Source organism: Glycine max, chromosome 5, assembly GCF_000004515.6.
Source record: "Glycine max cultivar Williams 82 chromosome 5, Glycine_max_v4.0, whole genome shotgun sequence".
Classification (NCBI taxonomy): Eukaryota; Viridiplantae; Streptophyta; class Magnoliopsida; order Fabales; family Fabaceae; genus Glycine; species Glycine max.
In genome coordinates, this window is record NC_038241.2 from 29,285,454 (window position 1) to 29,297,750 (window position 12,297).

Genomic DNA, 12,297 nt, shown 5'->3' on the forward strand with positions numbered 1-12,297 from the left:
AACAAAGACAAGAGCTAAGAAAGAAAAATAGATATTGCTTGAAAAAGAGATCAACATTTACAACCTCAAGCCTAAAGTGAGAAAGAAGAACCCAAAATACATTTGATCTAAGTGGAATAACAATGTGCTAATTATGAGTTTGCAATTTGATTTATTTTTAAATTTTATTTAAGTATTTTGAGTTATTCTAATTGTAATAAATGGGGTGTTATGATAGAAAATATAGTGTTGCTAAACAATTAGGTGTCCATAAGCAATAAACACTATATCCCATTTGAAGTCCAAAATTGATCCTTCCAAAACCATACTATGCAGGGATGTATTTAGAAAGCAAAATTCACAAGTCTCCTTCAGACCATCTCTTGTGTTGAACAAGTGTTTGAGGCAAGGTAGTAGGAGCTAAACCTAAGAAAGCCTTCCTTGGTGGGTTGTAGTACACTGATTTTCATCCTTAGCACTGTATAGACAATCCTGTTATCACATCCTCCATTGGACACCCATATTTTAAACTCATCTACAATTTAAAACAATATTATATAACTAAATTAGCTTAACATATTTACTCTTACATAACATTATGAGAAGTGCATGAAAGGAGTTTAAAAATCTTGGTAATTGACCTGGATACTCCTTCGCAATCATATGCGCAGAAAAAAAAAAGTGTGTTAGCGAAAGAAAGGGAGAGGCACCTCTTTTCCCCATTGTGTGTTTTCCTCATAGTTGCAGCTTGCAAGAGCCTTTGACTGTTCTTCAAGTTCTTGCAAGTTTGCTTCTTTAAATTGATCATCTTCACTATTCCAGTCATTCCTATATTGATAACTGAATTTCTTCCCACAAAGAGACTTTCTCTTGTGAAAACAAACAGTTATGCATTATTACTATTATTACTATCAACGATAATAGCATGATGATATTATATGAAGTGAAGTAGTAACAGCAAAAATTTGCAAGCATTAAAATCAAACTGGTATTTAGCCAAGAAATTCATTGAAGTGGTCTGCGAGAAATTCATCACATGGATCCAAACCTGCCATTATTTTAAACTTTTATTTATATGGTATGCATATACTGTAACTATGAATATTAAAAGGATTTAGTTGAATTAGTTAAATAAGATGTGTGAGGTATTGTAAATTTTTTGAAATATTTCTTTAATTCTTATGATAAAAGAATACTACAACAATGAACGCATTAGACAATATATTCCTAAACTGCTAGCATAAATCCGGGCTTCAATTGTTTCTTGTAAAAAGTTTTTCTCTCTTTGTATTTTTATTTTCATTGAGTGTGACCGAGAAACAAGAAAATAGACAGACTCAGACACAAATTTTGAAAATTGTCTATCATTTCTCCCAATAATGTTGACGCCGAGGCACTTTCGTGCTTGGGCGAAACTGTGCCAGCAATTGGTAGGTAAAAAACCATAACAAAAGAAAATATTATGCGTACGAATTTTATAAAGATAATTGTTAATAGATTAAGAAATTAAAATAAAAAAGTCTAAATTGTTTTTTTTAAAAGTTAGTTTTTGTTTAATATTTTTATCTTTGAAAGGAGGATACTTATCATTTGCCTACGAAGAGATGCATTCTTTATTAATTTCTTTAACCATCGTGGGCTCGTAATTGATTACTACATGGTAAGTAACATAGTGTTCATGAGAACGAGCAACGCAAATGATTGCCACAACAATGATCCAGAAACACTCGTGGATCATCTGCATGATTTCTGGGTTTCTTTTATTTTTTATTCATTTCTTATCTTTTACTTAAGAATTTTTTAATTTCCACTTTTATATTTTTTTAAGTTATTATCTCCTCTTGGCCTTCAAATTCATTGCTATGACCCCACAAATGCTTGGCATGTCTGCCACTGTACATCCATAACTCGTACTTCTTCACTCCTCACCCCTCATTGACAGCAAAATTATTATTATCAGCTTCAAATGTCTTCTCACGAGAAACCTATCTCCCCAAGTTGATATTATAATAATGGTGCTGTAAGAAAAGAAAATCTCAAAATAATTATTATTTTAACTTTTTAATGTAACATTAATTTTTTTTTATTTATATCTCTTATAATATTAATTATATGAGTTAAAAAAATTAAAAATATATTAATTTTATAAAATTGTGATTCTCTCTCATTCATTTAGTGGTTTTTCTTGGTTTATTTAAAAAAAGATAAGATGAGAATTATAATGGAACGAAGGAAATAGTATTTATATCAATGTTTGTTTTTTCCTTTTGTGCCAAAATAAATCAATGGTTTAAAATAGGGTAAAACTGTGGGGCTGTGGGAGTGGACTTGCATTGAGGGCAAACTGCTTTATTGCTATTATTTTTTTCGCAGCCCATGTGCACCTATCAAGTCAAGACCTAGCTTTCACAACTTTCTTTTTTTCCTCTTTTTTTCACCCTTTAAAGAATGAATTGAAATAAGTTAAAACTGGAATTTAAAGTTGTGCATCACAAATGTTCAACTTTATAGTTTTCCAATCAAAGTCGCTAGCCCTTAACTTTAATGGTCGAATTAATAAAACAAGTTCAAATAAAATTGATAGGGGAAAAGTTTCCCAACTTTAATTTACTTCACTTATTGGCTTTCCCTCTTGCATTGACTTTGTTTTAAAAGTGGTATTACTACCAAAGGAATCACATATGACAAATGCACAAGATTTCAATTAATGTGCATTTTTTTTTTTACTTTTATGGTTTGGTGCTTTGCAAAGATTAATTGAATATTCAAGCTGGGTTCCCTCACCGTTATCCAATACAATACAATGCACAGCAGATTATAATTACTTGAGTTCTCTGCAACATTAAATGAAGTCAAAGGAGAGTAATGAGATGAAGCAATGATAAAATGACAATGGTGTGGGTTACCACAGGGATAATCAATCAGCCCAACTACAATATGGAATTGTACTTGCTGTATCAACTGCTTTTATTGAAGGTACCTAAAGTCCTCATGTTTTGTTGACAACATAAATAGGAGGAACGTTATTTCTATGACTACTCACATAATTTGGACGACTTGCAGTACAATTTGTTTGTTTATTGTTTTAATTATTATTCAGATAATATTTAAATGGTAGGTGATTCAAATTATACTCTACTAATATTTTTTAATATCAATTTAAACATTAAATTAATGTATTACTTACTCTTTTTTTTTGTCAAATCTCTTCTTACCACCAAATATAAACTCATATGACACTATTTTAACTTAATCAAAAATCTTGAATTTGTGTCATAAATATGTAATTACGTTATAGATTTGAGAAAAAAATTTATCGTCAATAATAATTCATTCAACTCAAATAAAATTATTTTCAATAAAAAAATACCTAAAAAATCCCTTCTTGTTGTATTGAAAAGTATTAGATAACCCAAATGAAGTCTTAACCAAGTTTTTGACATAGTTTATATTTTGATAAATTCTCATTAACGATTTTTTCAAATGCATACTCCTGAGTTATAATAATGTACAAATTTAAAGAGGGAGAAACCCTTACATGAAATTCACAAAAGGATTAATGGATCCAAGGATAGAAATAATAGTTAAAGGAATTAAAGTTAAAAGAAGATAGTGCCAAAATAATATCAATCATAAGTATTAGTTATCATTTTTTTAATTTGAGGTCAACGTCTTACGGATAGTGCAAGACTACTGGACAACTTACTACAACTTTTAAGGATGAAATTATATATTAACTAAAGTTGTCTAAGAGTAAGCGAAATGATTTTAGTATGAATTTTATTTATTTGCATGAATATAATGAAATGAAGTGGTGTTAGCTATTTATTTAATTTATTTTCTTGTATATTCTTAACTATCTTGTGTATCCTTTCTTCATCCAAAAACAAATCGGTCTTGTGTATTTTCTTGTCCGGTGATTGGTTGCAAATTCATTTGTGTTGTTTTCATACCATAGTTTTTTGGTAATGGTTTTCATACCGTAGTGTTTGTATTAAATAATGCATAAAAAAAATAATCAAGGGGAATATTTTTAGTACGGATTCTATCAACATGAACAATACAAAATGACACGGTGTTAACGTTGATTTATTTATTTTCTCTTGTACTTCTAGGTATTATAGGTGTATCGGTGTATCCTCTCTTATTCGTAATTGATTTCAAATTCATTCATGTTATTTTCGTATCAATTGCTTGTACCAAATAGCACAACTCTATCAATAAAGTAGCAATGAATAACATATTTAAGGACATAAATAATATTTTTTCTCATTTACCATAAAACAATATAAACTTTACATGATAAAACTAAAATTAAAACTATGCTATGGTTAGTATAGATTATTAGTTCAATATTTACCAATAAAGGCCACATGAGCATATTAACATGTAACTTTCTGATTAGAAAAATATGTTATAAACATCAAAATGAGATAAGAAAATTTTCTCTTTTTTAGTTTGAGATATATTTTGGATGAGTATATAAAAAAAATTAAAAACAATTATATATAATATTACATGAGAAAATAGGATATATATTGAAAAAAAATTATATTATCATTCAATTATAAATTATTATATATGACATTTTTTTTTACGTTTAAAATAATTATTTTAAAATTCATACTAACTAACGGTATATAATCATTACCCTAGTTACACACAATGTATTATTTCAAAATACCAATAGAATAAAATTGATTGTTTATTTATACCACTAAATTCTGGTTCTTGACCCAGCTATTGCTTGCGAGTCTTACAAATTATCCCTTGTTTCTCACTTTGAACAATTTCCTATGACTAACATCTAAGTGAAAAATCCATGGAAGGAATATCTTAGTCAGCTACACGGAGCAAAGAGGACACCCAAATGCCAATTCACTGTTCGGATCTTTATACACATAAACATATAGCAAGTGAGGTTTTTCAATCTATTGAATCTCAAAAGTAACATAAGACAAAAGAAAAACAGTAGAAGTAACAGATAACATCAAAATTAAAATAGGGGAGAATATAGTGGGTGAAATGATATTTATATAGAACGTAATAGGTCCAAGCAAACAGAAAACCTTTGTACCAAAAGTGCAGGTCCCTCCACTGCTTCCCCTTCTTTTGATAGATTTTGGGGTAAAGTTGTTTGTCATGTTGGTACCGAATTAGCTTTGCTGTCTTTCAAGTTTCAATTGTTTTTTACCTTGGATTTTCATTCTTTTGTTCGTTTTTCAACACAAACAATTTGAATTTCAAAGCCGTGTTGATGAGCTTTATTTAATTTTAGTGTGTGAACCATGTTGGATTTTTCTTGCCCCTAGTACTAAAACTTTGAATGATTTGTCATCTACTAAATGGTGTATTATTCAGGGTCAAGATCTTGGGTTGAATTTCATGTTCCGAATTTCAGTTCCTCAATCATAGAGTAATAATAATAATGCATCCAAGTGTTTGGTTTTTTCTCCTTAGGACCCTTCGAAAACCATTACATTCTCTAAGAATTAATTTTGGTATCCGCTAGCAGCCACCCCATGGAATATGAATTCTAATTCTTTAGAGGTTTCATACACCCATGGATTTTGATTCTAGTGTTTCATACCCAATTTCATCGTTGAACAAACTGAAAATTTTAGCATATTTTTTTTATCTATGTAGGAATGAAAAAATCAAAAGAATGTACAACAACTCCTGTTGAACTTACTAAACATATAAATGTAAAAAAAAAACATATTTATTTATATAACCAATGACCACTTTAATGTATACTACCAATCCCTAATCCCTTTTAATTTAAACATGACTTTCTCTTTCACGCTTTCCGTAATTTTATAGTATCTATCTATGTTTCTCCTTTTTAAAAGGGTTTGATTTTATTTAAAGCACAACAATTACCACATAACCTTGTTTTTAAAAAAGGGGAATTTGTCAGTCAAAAAAAGGGGGGTGGGGGGATTTTCTCTGGACTCCAATAATATTAATGATCAAACCTTACGAACCCGATCATTCGTACACCCGATTCCTTTTTCCATCACTTGTGGCCCAAATGTTCCCCTCCATTGAATGCCATCACATCCCATCATGATGGTCGTAGCAAGCAAAATCAATCTGTCTGCATGCAATGTCGTTTTAATTTGGTTTCATTTCAGGATCAAAAGGGATGTTTAAGCAAGCACCCTTGTCTTTACTAATTCATTTTTTTGGATGAATTTACAGTTAAAGATTAATTTTTCGTTATATTAAGATTCAATTAAGAGATTCACTTCTCTCAACATACATTTTTTTTTTTAAATACACGGATCCAATAATTGAATTCCTAACTACATTCTTAAGAAATAAGGTTATGTGTTATCAACCCTGTTACATCATGTTAATTATCTTTATTTATTCTAATATTATTATAGATCCTCATTCCACAATCATCCAAACCAAAGAGGCAGTGGAATTTTGTCCTAGTTTTTCCCTTTAGGATTGGCAGGGGGCAAGTTGGACCCAAATTTTTTAATTTCACATGTGTTTATCTCTCTTTAGTTATGACACACCAACCAGAGATATCACACTGCCAGCGTAACTCTCTAATTCTAACTACATCAAACCTCTCCAGACCTAAGATTGGTAGCTAGATTGGCCATCCAAGGAAAAGGGTTTGGACACTTATCCTAGATGAAGATGAATCTGCCACAACAGGTTCAACAACCACAAATACAGTTTCACTTAACTCGCCGTAACAGACCAAGTCTTTTCTAACGTGTGTGTCATGTGCATACCTTACTTGGGGCCCTTTCTAAAATGCTAAGGTGAAATGTCCATGCCAGAATTCCCCTTTAGGACTATCTATCCCTGACCCTATGCATGGCAGCAATGCAACCATACTTCAAAGCATGGTCCACACACTCCACAACTTGTTATGTGGGGTTGACTAAGTTGTAGAACTGTGAATCCATTTTAAAGTTGTTCTCACTTTACAAAGAAGCAATGGTAGCATTTTCTTCATTTTACTCGGGGTAGCAGGCCTCAATCACTTGGCAAAACTTGAAAATATTAGTAATACACTAATACTAAATTAATTGAATATCAAATATGAAATGTTATTTTTTTTCTTAAAAGCCAAACATCCCCGCTAATAAAAGCTATGAGTACTAAGTACCAGCTAAGAGACAACTCTTTTTCACACAGATGTGTAATGCCTATTGCTAGTTCATATGAAATGCCCACCCAAAAATGAATTCATATAAACTTACTTGTCTTTGAAGAATAATAATCTCTTAAACTCGTGTATACATAGCTTGAAGTATGTAAACTATATAATGAATTTCCCAGAGTGGGTAGATAATCCTATATTGTCACAGGAGGGGAGACTCGTTCTCATTTTTGTATCATAATTAACACCATATGATCATAATGTTGATATGCATTTAAAAAAAAAAAAGTAATTCCTCTCCATGTGCAAATCTAATTGCGAATTCTTTTATTTTTAAATATAAAAGAAGGGTTGGTAGGAAGTAATTCTCTACCCTAAATCTAATGGTTTTTATCATTTACAAATGTCATATAACGAGATTACATCCATAAAGTTTATTGTTGTGACTCTAAATTTTCAAAGTTCTTTTCGGTGCTTCTGTCCTCTCTGGTTTCATAGTGTTATAAGCGATGTACTCTCTTTCTAATACCAAAAACCCGATGGTGTCATTGCATGTCCCTCTCACTCTCCTTATCAATGGTACCCCATAAAAAAAAAAACTTTCTCACGATGTTTACACTGTTCCCTGGTGCAGGATCAGAACAGCAACAGCGCTGTACGTACCATAAAACAAGTGCTACATGATGAAGACAGACTTTATATAAGAAAAATACTCCCACCACCAATCCTACTGTACAAATTACAAAACCAATAAAGAGAGAGAATAAACATTCAAACATTAACACCTTAAAAGAAAACCCCACCCCAAATGAAAAAAACTGAAGAAAGCAAGTAGATAAGATAAGCTATCACAACCCAAAGGAAACAAATATCAAACACACCCCTCTCCTCAACTGAGCACTTCAAATACTAAGTAGATCGGGTGGTGGCGACTGAGGAGGATGTTGATTATCTTTAGGTTCCTTTGATGCCGTGGTTGGAGACCCTAAACTGTTTGATGACGACAAAGAGGATTCTGTGATTGCATGTTTTGAGCTTGGTGGCTTTGGAAGCTCGGTCAGAATTTGAACAACTTCGCGCATTGTAGGCCGTTCCACTGCCTGTTCCTCAACACATAGCATGGCTACATAGAAAACATGCATCACCTCATGAAGTGGAACTGAGGGAAGTCTGGAATCAAGAACTTTTAGAACACCTTCCTTGTTTGAGTCTGTCATTTTTCTAACCCATTGCACAATGTCCACACCATCACCAAACTCGCCAACTGGTTTCCTGCCTGTTACAAGCTCCAAAAGAACCACTCCAAAGCTGTACACATCGCTTTTCTCATCGACTTTCAAAGTGTAGGCATACTCTGCAGTCAAAATTTAAACTTAAATCAACGACCATGAACAAAAATAATGCAGCCATGTTAATTGAAGACAATTAAGATAAAGTCAATATGTGACAAAAGCAAAGGAAATTAGCATCCATTTACTTTGACGTACATGTTGACAATTAATCAGTTTCCAACTGTGAACATCTCTAAACTATAACTACAGGACTTAACTAATTATAGGTTGGGGGCTACGATCAAGACTCAAAGGACACAGTTAGCTATCATTTGCTTTAAATAGTAATAGTAATTGGAAGCATACTAATTTAGAGGACAAATCAAGAGGACATTAGTATATGATAAGGAAAAAAAAAATAGAGTCAAGGTAGGCAACATAGCATGTTAGCATTTATTAATGAATTAGGCACACCAAACAGTAACATCTACAGTTCACATCTACGCCTAAATCAATGATGTTGAGTGGAACGAGACAAACTCCGACAGTTGAGGATTCTAGATAGAAATATGGCAGAAATAAAGACTACTATTATTCACACTAGTTCCACATATAATCATCAATTATGTTGAATTTCAATATATTACCTGGAGCTATGTATCCATAAGAACCAGCAATAGCAGACATGCATTCAGATGCTCCAGAATCTTGCAGGAACTTAGCGAGCCCAAAATCAGCAACATGTGCTTCAAAATTGGAATCAAGAAGGATGTTGTTGGATTTAACATCTCTATGGACGATGAGTGGTGAGCAGTCATGGTGTAGATAGCAAAGACCCTTAGCAGCCTCCACAGCAATCTTATACCTAGTGTCCCAATGCAAGTGGCCCCCTTTCTTGCCATGAAGAACCTCACCTAAACTTCCATTAGGCATGTACTCATACACCAAGAGATTTGTCTCATGGTTTGAACAGAAACCCAGCAGTCTAACAATGTGTCTGTGTCGAATCCTCCCCAATGTCTGAATCTCAGCATTGAAACCATGATCATGGGATGATCCTCTGCTCATAGCTGGTAACCTCTTCACAGCAACGTTACCCCCGTTCGGCATTGCCCCTTTGTACACAATGCCAGCACCCCCTTTCCCTATTATGTTGTCCTCCTTCAAGCAATCCAAAACATCATCAACAGTGAAGTCCAAACGCTGGAATGCGGTTAATTTCCATGCTCTAGCTTCACTGGCCTTCTTCAAAGCCCGGGCTTTGAATATTGCCGCAACTGCGAATAGTATGGAGCACACAAGCAACCCAATAACCAACAAAAGCTTCAGAGAAGAAGAGAATGGACCTTTAACATGAGGTTGTCGAGGGCCATTGGCAACACCATCCTTACAAGGACCCAAATAAGGGCCACAGAGTTCAGGGTTCCCTAAGAAAGAAGTGTAGTTAAAGTAGCCGAATTGCCCAGTGCCGGGAACCAAACCAGAGAAATTGTTGTATGAAAAATCAACAGAAGTTAGACTCTGCATAGAGGCAATGTTGCCTGGAATGGACCCATCAAGATGGTTTCTTGAAAGGTTGAGATAATTCAAAATCCGCATGGAAGTAATCTTGTTTGGAATCTCACCAGAGAGCTCATTACCGCTGAGATCAATGAAGGTCAAAAGCTTGCACTTACTTATCTCAGGAGCAATGGGACCCGAGAACTTGTTATGGCTAAAATCAATCTTAGAAAGTTGTTGCAACATCCCAATCTGAGGAGGAATTCGCCCCGTAAACTCGTTACCATTAAGAAGAAGCTTCTGCATGCTAGTGAAGTTGCCAATGGTAGATGGCAACGACCCAGAGAGCTGGTTATTAGAGAGACTAATCTGACCAAGATCAGTGGCAATGGAACCATCTTCCGGAAACTGCCCCGTGAGAAGATTATCTTGAAGCTCAACCTGGGTAAGCTTCGGAAGCCCAAATAGACCCTTCGGAATAGAACCGTTCAGAAAGTTCTCTCCCATTCGAATCCTATTCAGAGACTTGCATTTCCCAAGCGAATCAGGAATGGGACCGAACAGATAGTTCCCGAGAGTTATCAGAGTCTGAAGACGGTTCCCGTAACACATATTAGGAGGAAGCGTCCCTGTTATCTTGTTCGAAGAAAGATCAACGAGAGTGAGTCTTCCATTATTCCCCAAATTCTGAGGAATGCTCCCAGTGAAGTTGTTCTCCCAAAGCTGCAACACCTCCAAGGCCGGTAACTCTCCAACAAACTCAGGAATCGCGCCGTGGAGCTTGTTCCGGAACAGGTTCAACAGAGTAAGATTCTTCAGCTCCGCAAAACTCGCCGGAACCTCGCCGGAGAGCATGTTGTTGGAGAGGTCCATGGACTTGAGGCTCTTGAGGCTCCCCAGCTCGGGGGTGAGCGAGCCGGAGAGCGCATTCACCTGAAGAAACAGCGTGTCCAGATTCTGGAGCTTCCCGAGCTCCGCCGGAATCTCGCCGGAGAGGCCGCAGTAGGCGGCGTCTAACCGGACGAGGTTGGACAGGTTTCCAATCTCGGGCGGGATGCCGCCGGAGTAGGTGTTGTAGTAGCCGATGTAGAGCTCGCGGAGGGAGGAGAGGTTTCCGAGCTCGGGCGCGATGGTGCCGGCGAGCTCGTTGCCGGAGAGGGCGAGGTACTGGAGGTGCTGCCAGGTGCCGTACTCGGGAGGGATCTGGCCGGAGAAGAAGTTGCCGCCGAGGTGAAGGTGGCGGAGGAGGGGCATGGCAGCGACGGAGAGAGGAAGTTCTCCGGTCATGTTGTTGTTGTAGAGGTCGAGAACCTCAAGGTTGGCGAGGCGATTGAGCTGGGAAGGGAAGGTGGCGTTGAAAACGTTGTTGGAGAGGTTGAGGAAGCGGAGGGCGGAGAGGGCGGAGAAAGAGGCGGGGATGGGGCCGGAGAACTTATTGTCGGCGAGGGAGAGGTGCGAGAGGAACGGAAGGTGGGAGAGGTCATCGGATAAAGTGCCGGAGAGAGATAACGAGGTTAAGTTGAGGCTGGTCACGTGGCGGCGAGAGTCGCACGTGAGGCCGAACCAGGAGCAGAAGGGAGTGGAGGAGTTCCAGGAGGAGAGAGCATGGGTGGGGTCGTCGGTTAAGGAGGAGGCTTTGAAAGAGAGCAGCGCGCGGTACTCTGAGATGCGCGCTGCTTGGAGGGAGTGGAGGAAAAGGAAGAACAAGACGAGGACTCGCATTTTCTGTCTGAGAATGGAAATGGAAATCAAACTCTATATTTGAGTGTCTGCTACTGAGCACTGACCCTGAGTGAGTGAAAGGACTCAGAAAACACAACAATTCAAAAATATATATTATAATAACATATAGTAATTCCAGAAAAAAGCTCTCCTTAAGATGCCTAGTGCATGTTTTGAGGTTTCTGTTGCATAACCCATTTATGAACTGTGCTTCTTCTTTTTTATTAAAGATATTTTAGTTTGTCTTTGCTAATTATATCAGTTTCCTTTTAATAATTTGACCTTTAATTTCACGGTCGTGCTCATTTAAAAAAAAAAAAATCTTCGAACAATTAAGGCATGTTTGATTTAAAGGATAAAAAAATAATAAAAAATAATTTTTTGAATTAAAGTTGAATATAAAATGTTTGACATCCACATGAAGCTCACATAATATTTTTCCTATTTCTATTCTCTCTTCCTTAATCAAACACCCCCTTAAAGTCATCTTATTTCCTATCGTTTCTGCCATCTTATTCTGTTTGCCTGTGTAGGCGTGAAATATGTGAAGAAAAACGTAATGTATATATAATTAGCATTTGATCAAGTGTCACGCCATTTAAGCTTTCATTCTACAACCCTCAAAGTTTCGTTTAATGTCAATTATTCCTTCAGGGTTTATTTTGCATGACACAACCAATGTAGTTTGGTAATGAT

At 35.7% G+C, this 12,297-nt stretch overlaps 1 protein-coding gene across 1 annotated transcript; it reads right to left on the reverse strand.

The window, feature by feature from the left end:
* Positions 1–7,788: 7,788 nt before the first annotated feature.
* RLK1 (receptor-like protein kinase 1) lies at positions 7,789–11,699 on the reverse strand. The gene is made up of 2 exons (NM_001248136.2): positions 9,027–11,699; positions 7,789–8,462 (listed from the first exon to the last, which is right to left on the reverse strand). Exons 1-2 carry the CDS (start codon positions 11,599–11,601, stop codon positions 8,011–8,013), a joined length of 3,027 nt encoding a protein of 1,008 aa, NP_001235065.1. The 5' UTR covers positions 11,602–11,699; the 3' UTR covers positions 7,789–8,010.
* Positions 11,700–12,297: the final 598 nt, after the last annotated feature.